At 39.8% G+C, this 14,375-nt stretch overlaps 1 protein-coding gene across 14 annotated transcripts in view; it reads right to left on the bottom strand.

Annotated features, from left to right (window-relative positions):
- PTPRK (protein tyrosine phosphatase receptor type K) overlaps positions 1-14,375 on the bottom strand; it is a 352,960-nt gene that overhangs the window by 261,212 nt on the left and 77,373 nt on the right. For all 14 annotated transcript variants that reach the window (XM_079970725.1, XM_079970727.1, XM_079970726.1 and 11 more), the window contains exon 2: positions 2,460-2,582. In XM_079970725.1, the coding sequence (XP_079826851.1) occupies positions 2,460-2,582 (123 nt within the window). The remainder of the gene's footprint in view (positions 1-2,459; positions 2,583-14,375) is intronic.

Raw genomic sequence — 14,375 nt, 5'->3', positions numbered from 1 at the left:
GATTAAGCTGTTCATCAAAGGTGAACAGACAAGGTCAGCTAGGCTGCTCCTCTTCAGTTATTCATTATCTTGTCCACAATAGTAATTAACAATGGAAATATTTCCATAAATCAGAATTTTTTCTGATATTTGAAGTTGATGAACAGCCAGAAGATTATATGCTAGTATTATTATTGTTGATATTATTATTATTTTGCTGTTATCCAACACGATGCAGTATAAATATATCAGGTAGAATTTTTTATCAGGCAATAGTTAACCTGGTGTTTTCTTTTTTTAAAAAATGAGGAAACCATCAGCTAAACCTATTTAAGCAAACTTTTTGCTTATGAGGAACACACTAAAGAGCAGATTTACCAATGCACAAGAACACACACATTTATTCAGACCTTTTCATTAGGTCTAGAGACCTTTCGGCATTACAAATTGCTTAGATGAAAATGTTAATATTCCACATTGAAAATAAAATTTGATGGCATATGTAGATACTTTGAATGATCTTTACTGTACAGATACAGCACAGCTATTTTTAAACATGATATATTAGATTTTTAATTTGTTCCATGTTACTTGATTTATAATTATAATTCAGAAAATACGTATCATCAACCAAAATTAATTTGAATTGGAAAGGGCGGGGGGGGGGAATCTTTGCAGTAAACAAAATTAATTGGAAACAACCAGGGATCTAAATAATTACTATGCTCTCTGTATTTGTCTACTAAATTTAAAGATTGTGTCACTGTTAAAATGTTTAAATATTTTCAATAATTGTGTTTTCCTTTACAAAATACACTTCAATTTGTATCTATTTGTGGGGAAGCATCAAGTAATTCTAAACACATATACCAATTCTTCCATATTTTACTCTGGCTAAATCAGTGGCCAGAAGATAGAGTGGTAGATATCTGGGGAATTTTTACAGATTGGCCAGGATTTCTTACACTTTGTTGTTTAAAAATTGCAAGAACATTAAGATGCCACTTCCCTCCACCTCTCCCACCCAAATTATACTGCTAGAATGAAAAAAAGCTGGGGGTAACCAGGAGGGAATTTTGAGAGTGGAAGGGCTGAATTCAGTTTCGGTATCTAGATAAGTCTTTCTGCCTGGCTCCTGCTGGGGGATTGAAGGAGGTCTAGTAAAAAACAACAACAACATAGATCTCGGGAGCCTGAAGTCTGTTCACAGTGGGCTAAATGGTTTAATTCTGTAACCTCAGTTTTTGTCACTAAGGTTTTTAATTTCTTTTATTTTTTGTTCATGTTCTCTTAGGTTCAATGGTGTTTGTACAGGACAAATTGCTGGTGGCTCATTCTTTGTATCTACTGAAAAGTGACAGTGAAGGCCAATAGCTAACTTACAGCCTAAAAAAAAATGGGAGATTATTTTCTTCCAAATGAAGATGGGAAGCCTACATGTAAATGCTTCTCTAGGTTCCAAAAGTAAAGTCCCTTGACCAAAAATAAAATAAAATAATGTCAACATCATTTTCACTAAGAAGGCATGACAGATTTGTAATATGCTACAACTGTGACTGGCAACCAAATGAAGGGCTTCTGTTCAGAATTTAAGGAACTCCATTCCATTTCCACCACTATCTTTCATTTCATCACCCCAGCCATCAGCTTTCCATGATAACTGAGCATGCTCATCTTCACTGCGCTTCTCCCATTTTATTTTGTTCAAAAAAAATTTTTTGTACTTCTGCATGCTATGATGTTCTGCCAGGCTTGTTGATACTCCCCTCTTTTGCATAAGTAGTGCTATTTTGATTACATATGCATTAACACTTACACACCTGAACATCAAAATTAAATTTGAGAGATAGGGAGGGCACATGGAACTCTTATGTTGGCATGTGTGAGTCATTCTGTTTTGGAATTTAGCTATCTATCCAACTTCCCTGTGAAGTAGGCTACTGTTATCTTATTACGAGTTGCACTCAGTTTTATTATTATCTAAAGCAAGGTACGTTTATAGTTAAGATATACCTGGAAGCCTTCACAGTCAATTTTATTAGTGTTTCTTTTACACAGCTGAATCTTACCACAACCTCATCCATTCCCCCAACCTGCTCAAAGGATAACAGCTCTTAGAAAAGAACACTCTGGTTCCACACTCCAGTGGACTCCTTCTCACTGACAGAAGGCTCTTTGACCCAGCAAACAAAATAACATCTCTCTCTCTCTCTCTCTCTCTCTCTCTCTCTCTCTCGCAGAACAAGAATTGACATCTCGTCAATTCCACCTTCAGAACAGTGTAGAAAGAGGTGTGGAGGCTGATTGAGATCGGCAAAACAACAGCAACCCCCCGCCACCAACCTCCCATGTCCCACTTAAGGAATGTTGACTGGATCAAAGACCTTTCTGTGTGATGGGCACTACTGGGTGCTATAATCCTAGCCATATTCCACAGAATCAATGTATTTAGCTTTCACCATCACTGTAGCAACTCTTACCTGGAGGCATCTCAGGTGGTAAGTAGTGAGGCTCTTGAGCACTAACATGAACCCAGTCGAAGTCGTCATATGGGTCTTGATGGTAATCGCAGGGCCCTGGACCATCATTAAAGGTGCAACCCCCTAAAAGAAAGGAAAGGGGAAAAATATGTTATGTCTTAAATATCAGATCTAAGAGTACATGCATATAATCTTATCCAAAGTGTTTTCTAAAGGGAAAAAGTCAATAAAATGTTCCCGAATTTCCATACCAGGAGTACTATTTTTAAAAGAAAATTTGAATAACATTGTCCCTCATCATAATTTGCTTAAAATTCGTCAGGTTCAAAGAAATCCCCTCAATGGGTCAGAAATCACAAGCCAAGCAACTCAACTCCATGTGGTTTAGTACTGTGCTCAAAGGGTATGGTCTGAAAGCACATGAGGCCACCACCTTGCAAAAGTAAAGCAGATCTAGTTGTGGTAAATGCATGCATGAAATGAATGACTGCCTGGGAACCACATATATACTGTACTGAACTCCACGATGGAAGGAAAGTGGGATATAAATGTAAGAAAATAAGTATTGAGCATGTGAAATGGTGAAAGATGGATGGGACAAATTGAGTAAGAACTGAGGAGAGACTGCAAAGTAAGGTACTACAAACAGTGAATTAAACTTGACATTTAGCAAAATCCACAGTGAAAGAGAACAAAATGCACTAATACTTGCATTGCCAGAGTTTTAATTTAATGTTATTGACTTACTACTATTGATCTATCGACAAAAGGGAGGAAGATAGAGAGATACGATACAAACCTAAACACCAGTCAACAAGGCCCTAGATCTGAGGACTGTGTCTTTATACAGTTGCTGCTGTTAAGGTAAAATGAATGCCAAGGAAATTCGAAATTCAGCCCATTGTGGGAAGAGGGGAAAGAACTGGCTTTGAAGGGGAGAAATGGTTTTATTTTTGCAATTCAGTGTGGATTCAGATGTTTTGCTTCAAGAAAAGCTGAAGAACCCAGAAAGCATGGAAGGGTGAATTAAAGTTCTGCTAGAAGAACTACAGCAGGGATGGAGAAGCAGAGATGGTAGCCATATGTTGGACTGCAACATCAACCTCACACCAACATGATGGGCAAACATTCCCCATTCCTAAAATACAGTACTGAATAGGTCTTGCTCCAGAAACATGTATACTGCAAGGAGGGAAGTTATATGAAAAAACAGGTGGCGTCCTGCCTCTTCTACAAGCAAAACTTGCTAGGTTGTATTTAATATCAAGTGAGAAGTTGTTGTTGTTGTTGTTGTTGTTTAGTCGTTTAGTCGTGTCTGACTCTTCGTGACCCCATGGACCAGAGCACGCCAGGCTCTCCTGTCTTCCACTGCCTCCCGCAGTTTGGTCAGACTCATGTTTGTAGCTTCAAGAACACTGTCCAACCATCTCGTCCTCTGTCATCCCCTTCTTCTTGTGCCCTCCATCTTTCCCAACATCAGGGTGTTTTCCAGGGAGTCTTCTCTTCTCATGAGGTGGCCAAAGTATTGGAGCTTCAGCTTCACAATGTGTCCTTCCAGTGAGCACTCAGGGCTGATTTCCTTAAGAATCGATACGTTTGATCTTCTTGCAGTCCATAGGACTCTCAAGAGTCTCCTCCAGCACCATAATTCAAAAGCATCAATTCTTCGGCGATCAGCCTTCTTCATGGTCCAGCTCTCACTTCCATACATCACTACTGGGAAAACCATGGCTTTAACTATATGGACCTTTGTTGGTAAGGTGATGTCTCTGCTTTTTAAGATGCTGTCTAGGTTTGCCATCACCTTTCTCCCAAGGAGCAGGCATCTTTTAACTTTGTGACTGCTGTCACCATCTGCAGTGATCATGGAGCCCAAGAAAGTAAAATCTCTCACTGCCTCCATTTCTTCCCCTTCTATTTGCCAGGAGGTGATGGGACCAGTGGCCATGATCTTCATTTTTTTGATGTTGAGCTTCAGACCATATTTTGCACCCTCCTCTTTCATCCTCATTAAAAGGTTCTTTAATTCCTCCTCACTTTCTGCCATCAAGGTTGTGTCATCTGCATATCTGAGATTGTTGATATTTCTTCCGGCAATCTTAATTCCGGCTTGGGATTCATCCAGCCCAGCCTTTCGCATGATGAAAGGAGTTTTTCGCAAAACTCCATGGACAAAGTGAGAAGTAGGCAATCTTAATTACAGAATGGAGACATTATGAAGAAAAGTGTGTGGAATGAGAAGTTGTGCTTTTTTATGAAAAATAACTAAGCAAAGATGAGCACAAAGACCTTTTTTCAAAGTCAAAGGTAATAAACCTTCATTTTAGTCTTAAGGAAAGGCAACAGATATTCCCTTCCTCAGGAGGAGGAAGATTAAAAATGGGGAGAGGTTGCAGCTCAATAGAAGAGCACATGCTTTGCATGTAAAAAGTGCCTACTTAGATCTGTAGCATCTTAAATTAAAAATGATCAGGCAACAGGTGATGGGAAGGACCTTTGTTTGATTCTTTGGAAAGTCATAGCCAGCTTGAGACAATACTGAGTCTGATAGATAAACAGTCTAATATAGTGTAAGGAATGTGTATCAGCTCCATGCGGGAGCCAATTTGTTGTTTAGTCATTTAGTCGTGTCCGACTCTTCGTGACCCCCTGGACCAGAGCATGCCAGGCACTCCTGTCTTCCACTGCCTCCCGCAAATAACGAGGCAAAATTGGGTGATTTTGGAGGTTCCCTCCCTTCCGGAGGAAAAGCACAATGGCAGTGACATTGAGGCCACAGTTGAAACAGACTCCCCACAAAGGCTTGAACAATATCTCTTTGTTTCTGTGCTTCCTGTATACCTGAAGGAGCATTTCCACCCCCATTGTTTAGCCCAGACACTGAGATCCAGCACAGAGGAGCTTCTGGCGGTTCCCTCATTGCGAGAAGTGCGATTACAGGGAACCAGACAGAGGACCTTCTCGGTAGTGGTGACCGCCCTGTGGAACGCCCTCCCTTCAGATGTGAAGGAAATAAGCAGCTATCTTCTTTTTAAAAGACATCTGAAGGCAGCCCTGTTTAGGGAAGTTTTTAATATTTAATGCTGTATTGTTTTTAACACTTGATTGGAAGCCACCCAGAGTGGCTGGGGAAATTCAACCAGATGGGCGGTTTATAAATAATAAATTATTAATTATTAATTATTAATTATTAATTATTAATTATTAATTATTAATTATTAATTATTAATTATTAATTATTAATTATTAATTATTAATTATTAATTATTAATATTATTATTATTTTCTTCCTGTATATCTCTAGGTTTCTCTAGGTCAGGGATGTCCAACCAGTAGATCGTGATCTATCTGTAGATCCACAGCTGATCCTGGTAGATCGCAGGATCCTTATCGTGTACAAAAGGTTACTGTGAAAAAGGTAAAAAAAACCTCTGTGCAGTCCTCCCCCAAAAGAGCTCAACAGCACTGGGCAATCCACACCCACCCCACACACGCTCCTTCTCCCTCCAATGACAAAGGGTAGATCACTGCCAGTTTTTTTATACTGGGAGTAGATCACAGTCTCTTGGGAATTGGACATGCCTGCTCTAGTTCTATTGGCTTTGCAAGAGCTGAAGCTGTCCAAAATGTTGTCTGCAGAGCTCTGGATTGTTTTTGTTTTGGTAACATTTTAAAAAGTCGAAAGTGTCTTGCATGGTTTTTATAGGAGGGAAAAGAGAACAAAAGCATCAAACAGCCCAAGGCTGTCTTTTGCATAGTCTGAAAATGGAAACTACCATCTAATTCCCACATAAGCAATATGAGCTAGATGGGACCATTGGTCTGACTCAAAACATGGCAGTTTCCAATGATCCTATTCCTGATTTTCAATACCTTTATTACAATGATCAGTTTGACAGGTTCAAATTTGTCACTATGTCCTGACAAGGCCACTGTTATTTGGTGCATTTCCCATTTTCATCCCAAAACGTGTGTCTGCGTGCCCTTAAAAGAACTTTTAACAGATGAGAAGCCATGCATTTCACAACACCATGTATTAACTGGCTACTATTTTAGAGGCTACAAACTGCCAACCTTCTTATGTAGCAATACTGATACAAAAGTGCTAAAATGCAGCTAAAAGCTATCCCAGTAGGAAACCATAATGTTACACCAAATTACATCGGCACCAACTGAGAGTTCAACTATGAGTAATCTCAGCTGCTTTATATATCCAGGTTTATAGGCACACACTCTTTAAGGTTTAAACCATGCACATTTTCCATTACTGTGCACTATATTAATAAAGTATACAAAAGGAATGCCACCACTGTCTGTACAAAACGATAACACTGATCAAAAGGTCTATTAATACCACAAAAGTTCAAAAACCTTATAAATGCATGCACTGCTAGCATAACACCATGCTGGAAGCATTGCTGGGGGGCAATCTATAATTTTTTTAAGGGAAAAATACAGAATTGTATCATGCAGTTTTGTTTCTACTAGGTTCAATAAGAGGCTTGCCTACTCTTCATATATAGATTTATTAATTAGCATTATGTAGGGTTGCCATATTTCATACAGTGAAAATCTGGACAGAAAAGTTGTTGAGCTGTTTTTTTTTTGGGGGGGGTGCAAAGTTGTTGTTGTTGTTGTTGTTTTAGTTTTACCATTTTTGAGCTCTTTGTATGCCAACCCTACATTATGGAACTTCCACAAGAAACTAATTGTTTGCAACAACCAAACCTAGACTATGACCATATTATAGACTTGTAGTAGGCATCTTTATGCAGTGGCTATCAATTAATTACTGAAAACAATATATTATTATTATTATTATTATTATTATTATTATTATTATTAATTTATAAACTGCTTAATAGCCAAAATGGCTTCAGAGTGGTTTGCAGTTCTAAACCAGTTATAAAAATATGTCCAAACATTATTAAAACACACAATAAAACAATTTCATCAAAACATTACAAACATCCAGAATTAAAAAGTACAATAAATTTAAGCTCACTAAAACAGCATAATTAAACAATTAAATGGGCAATTAAAGCTTATTAAGTCAAGAGGTGCAGGTCTTGAGATTTCAAGTGTATTAATACTTAAAATGTGGTCAAATTAAATCACATATTATGCAATAAATAACCTTTTCAACCAAACTGAATTGCCAACATCACTGGAGAAGGGCCATTGCTTTGTAGTAGAACCTATGCCAAGGTCAAACCTTGGTATCTTCAGCTGAAAAAGATCAAACAGGAGGTGATGGGAATCACCTTATCGTCAGAATCAGTCAGAGGCAGTAATATTGAGCTGGATGGATCAGTGATCTTTCTCAGCATGTCAGCTTTGTATGGTCACTTTAAGCAATAATATTGTGGGAAACAAGCACACTAAATGTATAAAATTCTGTATCAGAGTTTGATGCCTATCCTGAAATAATTTATTCTATACATCAACTGTGGGGTGCGGGTGGCGCTGTGGTCTAAACGGCTTGCCGATCAGAAGGTCAGCAGTTCAAATCCCTGCAACGGGGTGAGCTCCCGTTGCTCAGTCCCTGCTCCTGCCAACCTAGCAATTCAAAAGCACATCAAAGTGCAAGTAGATAAATAGGTATCACTCCGCTGGGAAGGTAAACGGCGTTTCCGTGCGCTGCTCTGGTTTGCCAGAAGCGGCTTAGTCATGCTGGCCACATGACCCGGAAGCTGTACGCCGGCTCCCTCGGCCAATAAAGCGAGATGAGCGCCGCAACCCCAGAGTCGGTCACGACTGGACCTAATGGTCAGGGGTCCCTTTACCTTTATACATCAACTGAGTCACTGAAATATGATCATGTAATACCCAATGGCAGTAATCTTCTGCAGATTACATGACACAATGTTCATAACAGACCTGCTTTAATAAGTTGGCAATATTTTCATGGAAAGTGAAGGGACAGGTCACAAGTGGAACTGACAGTAACACTGCAGTTTACAAAACAAGTCCAATGAACTTTATAGTCAACCATCTGTATAACCTGCTATTTTGGCCTGTACCCAACATAGCAACATAGCACTACATGGATGCTCCACCAGTGCAATGTTTTCTGGCTACATAACATAACTTTCTCTCCCTCCTCTCCCCTGAGCCCCCCCCCCCGAGTTCTAGGAGTTCCCACAACCCCCTGGAGCAGATTTGGGTAGGGTGCTGGCTGCACAGGGAGAGGAGAGTGGGGTGCTGATGAGGTGGCTTTAGTTGAATACTGCCCTTTGTCTTCATACAACATTACATGGTTGATTGTTATGGCATAACCTTTGTTCAGGGCTTATATTAAACCACATACTTGGTACAAGTTCAGAAAAGTGTGTTGGACCAAAGCCTAAGTTCATACGCACACTAGGTTAAAAGCTTCCCCTTAAGGATGAAGTATTGCCACAACCATGGTGTTTCTGAACATGCTCACCTGAAGCAAAACCTGAAGAGGTTCAAGTTGAGGGTGGATGGGAATTTGGAAATGAGTTAGAATCTGAAACACTCCTACTAGCTCAATCAGCTAAGATGTCACTCCATATTTAACAAAAGAAGTGGCAGATACTGACATGCATTTATCATCAAGATCAATCACCTTTTTTGGGGGGGGGCAATAGTGGGGGGGAAAGAATTCACTCCTTAGGAAATAATGGAGAAATTCAAAACAACTGGATGTTGTTTGGTAGCAAACAGAACTTTAATATCTCTGACAACACTGGACTGATTTTCTAAAGCATCTAAAATCAGTTCTATTTACACCCGAGTGAAGTCTTTTATATATTAGGCATTTATGTATCACTTTAGACTGTCAAACAAAAACAAAGAACACTGTTTTCTACTCAGCTGATTGCTATGTCAGAGCAACTGTCAAGGATGGCAGATTACAGAATGGAAAGGGGGGAGGCAAGGAAACGTACCAGGAAACAACATTAAAGCCTCTGAAAAGTTACAACACTATTCTCACTGAGGGACCTTTTTAATCAGCATCATGACAAAACTTAATGTTCAAATCTTGCCTGCTTTAAGATTATAATAGTGCTAGAACCATTCTGCTGCAAAACCTTCCACTGCTATAGAAAGTTAAACTGATAAAATGAAGAGTGGTATTCCTTTAAGCAATGTTATCATTGTCTGCTGTCACAATACCAAATTGACATACTGCTTTAACACACATGCCTTAAGGGCAGCCATTACCCTTTTTAATGGCTTAAGTGCCCTCAAGTATATAAATGTAAAAGTACCAATGGATCTCACATGGACTCGTTTGGAAGATTAATGTTCCTAATTGCTGTCCTTCAAAGCCCCTATTAATTTTAGGAATCTAAATCCTGATTAGTGCTAACTAGTGGCGACAGTGCACAAGCAACTTCAGAGTTTGCCATTTACTGCTTGCAAAAAACCAGCCAAGCCAGTAACCGTAAATTTCCGCTGTGCACAGCAATGGAATGCACACTGGGTTTTTAATTCGGTTTTTAATTCAACTGGTTACAAACTGAACTCAAAGTAAATTTGTATTTGGGTGTTTTGACCCATCTTGTAAATGTATTGATACAGATTGAGACTGACACCTAGCATTTCTAGCTTCGTGCCCATTCTGCTGACTTGTATCACGGCTTCAGGGAAGGGACAATGGCTCCTGGTAGAGCATATGCTTTGCATGTAAGAAGTCCCAGGTTCAGTCCTTCTAGGATCACTAGTTAAAAGGGTCTCAAGAAGCAGGTGATGGGAAAGGCTTGTGAGAATGGCTGCTAATCAGACAATACAAGGCTAGATGAATGAAACAGTCTGGCCTGGCTTAAGGCAGTTCCCTATGTTTTGTGTCATGGCCACAACTGATGTACCACAACTGGGTGAAAGGGTCTCTGCCATGGGTGTCTATTTCGCATAGTATTGTACTGTACTGCTTTTAAAAACATGTGTCTACTTTTAAAAAAAACAAAAACCAACACCCTGTTTTTATTGTATTCTGCCTTGAGTGAAAGGCAGTTCATGGATGAATATGACCACTTCACAAGAACATTCAAAATTGCCACATAAAACTTACCGTAACTCCTTGACTTCAAAACAGAATATATTCAAGAGGCCAAAGGCTCTGAGGTGCTCTCTCAAAAGCCATTGAGGATGAAATGGAAGTATCTGTAGATCACACAAGCGCACTGGGCTCAGGACTTACTTCCTCCACTCTCAGAAGTGTAGGGGATGGTGGCCTAGGCTTTCTTGGTAGCAGCCCTTAAACTGTGGAATTCCCTGCCCATGGGGGTATGTTTAACATCTTCATTGTACAACTTCCACTGTATGCTGAAGATGCAGCCGTTTACTCTGTTGTGTGGGACTCACCACTTTTGCGGTAGCTATACTGTTCTGTTGTGGCTGCATTATGTTCAGAAAACATAATGATATGATAGTTTATTGCAAAATTAATAATATGTGGCATGTATCTCATACTACACAGTCAGCAAAGTCTAGTTCCCCTCCAAATAAATTTCAATACAAATTATAGAAGCATTAAGTATATGAAAGTATAATTAAGAACAATGAATCAGCATAGTCTGTTATATGTTTTAAATGTCACTAGTGCACATATATTCCCAAGGGTGGTAGGTTAAGAGGATAATAAGAAACCACTCTTCGCTGTGGTTAAAGCACACAGTTTTTATTCATCAACATGGGCAAAGGTCCATCATAATGTATCATTTTACTACTGTAGACAGTACCCCCCTTTGTCTGTACATTTGGCTGCATGTGAAGGGTCTCTATACACATAATGCTCCTCCATGTGAGCAACTATAGCTCTTTAAATACAGCAAATGAACACACAGTAGGTGGCAGGGGTGCCCTCTATGTGGGGCCATGGGAGCTGAGCTCCAACCCCTTAATCTCAATGAATGGGCAGACCCTCTCTCACACACACATCACACACACACACCGCAGGGCATCAGCACAACATGTCAGCATGCTCTGTGGCATGTGTGAGCAATGTCATCACGCCACGGCGTGTGTGCACTTGACATGCTGACGTCACACAGTCCCTCAATCGCAGGGGCAAGGGGGCACGCCTGGTGGGTGGGTGGGTGTGGCCATTCTACACAATGGCGGGGCAAGGCTATCACATGCACCCATTCTTTCAAACATGGGATGGTGTTTAAAACCACTAATATAAAAAGCAATGTAAAAACAAATCAACTCACCTCTCATCTGAATACTTCACTAATATTTCCAAAGATCATTATCATCCCTTAATGACATACCAAATAAATAAGAAACTGTCAAGACTCATTTCAAAATCCAGGCAGAATGCCAGCTAATCAGGAACTAACACTACAAATTAGATATGACATGGTATATCTGGTGCATATTTCCACTCAAGCCAAAGTCATTTCTTCATCCATAGCTGAGGTTAAAAATAACCCTGATATTTAGGAAACACTGAATGTTACTAAAACTGATGCAAATTAAACTCACTGTGAAGTGTACTAATCGAGACTAATCTGAGGGGAGCAATTGATAGAAAGCAACTGGAAATATGAAAAGGCTGAATATTGTTCACACCATGCTATCTCACGATATATCAATTAGCTTTCAACCTCTCAGATCACTGTACTTCAGGTACTTTATCATCATCATCATCATCATCATCATCATCATCATCATCATGTAGCCTGGAAATAGGAAAGAACCTGATTCAACAAGTAGGAATACATACCAGCCAAATTCAGGAGAAAACCAGAGACCTATACAGTCATCTGAAAAAACAGCAAAGAGAATGCTACAGAAAATTACACCTCTCTTTGGACTCCTTGAAATCTGATTCTCTACTTCCTTTCTAGCTTGAGCTTCCAAAAGCATGAGATACTGCATTTCCCCATCTGCTCTACCATCTAAGGGCAAAATCTTCTCTCATGATGGAAGAGCTTCCTGCCAGCATATCAGTTTGCAAAGGATCAAGTAGCACTGTCATCTCCTCTGCACATTCAGTGCAAGTCAGAGATCAGAGGCGCCACAAGATCAGGGCTCCTAGTCTCAGGGAAAAACCTATAAACTGAGCATACAGAGCTCAAGAGTGGGACACGGCCCCACTCATTATAGCACAAAACTTGTGGGTGGGAAGAAGGAAAAAGGGTAATGTAAACAGGATGGGAATGGCTCATCCCACACTTTACCTGATAAAACAAACCCAGGAGGAATACAGAGAGATCTGGAACTGAGAGTTGCCACTGAACAGCAATATGTACAGTAGTGATGGAGGCAACATGGAAATAGAGGTAATCACCCAAATGGGAAATTCCATTTTGTTCTTTACTACAAAGAAGTAGTGCTGAAAGGAACACCTGAGAAAGCAAGTACAATCCAGAGCAAATTCTGCACATTAAAATTGTATAATCCTTTGTGCAGACTGCACCAGTAGCCACTCCATGCACAGGACAGGTTAACTAGTTAGGTTGTACATGAGTGCTACATAGTTTGCAGGTACAGTGATACCTTGGTTCTCAAATGGCTTAGTTGTCGAACAAATTGGCTCCTGAATGCCGCAAACCTGGAAGTAAGTGTTCCAGTTTGTGAATGTTTTTTGGAAGCCAAATGTTGGACGCAGTTTCCGCTTGAGTGCAGGAAGCTCCTGCAGCCAATCAGAATCTGTGCCCTGGTTTTTGAACAGTTTCGGGAGTCAAACAGACTCCCGGAATGGATTAAGTTCAATGGATTAAGAACCAAGGTACCAAGGTATAGGAAAGAAAAAGGAAAGGGTGGCACAAAGCAGTGGTTGTTTACATTTGTCAGATACAATTTTCAGAGACAGGTGCCAAATGAGCCTTATTATCATTTTTAATGAGAATACTATTAGACATTGAAGGACAAATTGCAAGGGCTAGGGTTGTATACAGAACAATACTCAAATAACGGTTATAATGGAATTGCTCAGCCACCCCAACATGAGCCTTCAAAAGTCTTGCAATATTTTGCAAACAATGAGGGTGCATGTGGGATAGACATGCACCCACTATTTCCACAATGCATGGAACATTCCCAAGCGACAGGGGAAAGCGACATGCCAGGTGGCCGGAAACTGCAGCAAACATAAAGCTACCATTGTCTATTACCAAGCGTCTGGATTAATGCATCAAGTGCAACCTGAATCCTTCCCCTTTCAAGTAATTCTCTAGTTGACTGAATGCAAAAATGACATCAGATATTCTATGGAGTAAATAATGATAATCACTTCTAAGCCAATTTCACATTCAGTAACACCTTCAGTGATCTCGGGAAATACCAGTGTGGTGTCAAAGGGTTGCAGAAAGTGCTTTAGACAGGTTTGGCAAAACATCTTACTGTAGAAAAGCTCTGCTGCAACCTAATTAGCAGTGACAGAACAGAAATGAACTTGAATCTTCTGCAGCTTACCTGTCATTTGAGACTCACATCCTCATGAATACTGGACTGAGGATGAAAGGGAGCAATATTCTGCATAACACAAATATGCAAGATGGTCTTAGTTTTACCACACAACTTACAAATCCTATTTAATCAATGCCTATTTGTTTCTATTTCAAAATGCTCAGAAGAGAATATGACTGTTTTACAGGAAATTGATTGCTCTGGGGCCAATATTTAGCTTCCTTTTCTCATCAAAAGCTAGTTTTACTTGTAAGTTATTTCAAATTAATATAAAAAATTGTAGCAGCAAATCATGTTGCATTTCAGACATGGGAGGTCAGTCATGATCGCTCAAGTTACACTGCCTTTGATAAATAGTTCACTTTGCTTATTCAAAAATGATCAAACCATTCTTTTTCCTGAAAAAATACTTGCTGTGATCCAATGTGTCCCATACACTTAGGCACACATGCATTAACCCCCTTTTTAAATACCAGCAATCTTTAGTACCAAGCCACTGAACAGGGGGACTTTTTCAGTGCATAGTTG

Source organism: Podarcis cretensis, assembly GCF_951804945.1.
Source record: "Podarcis cretensis genome assembly, chromosome: 3".
Taxonomy (NCBI): Eukaryota; Metazoa; Chordata; class Lepidosauria; order Squamata; family Lacertidae; genus Podarcis; species Podarcis cretensis.
This window is presented reverse-complemented; position numbering and strand designations above follow the sequence as displayed.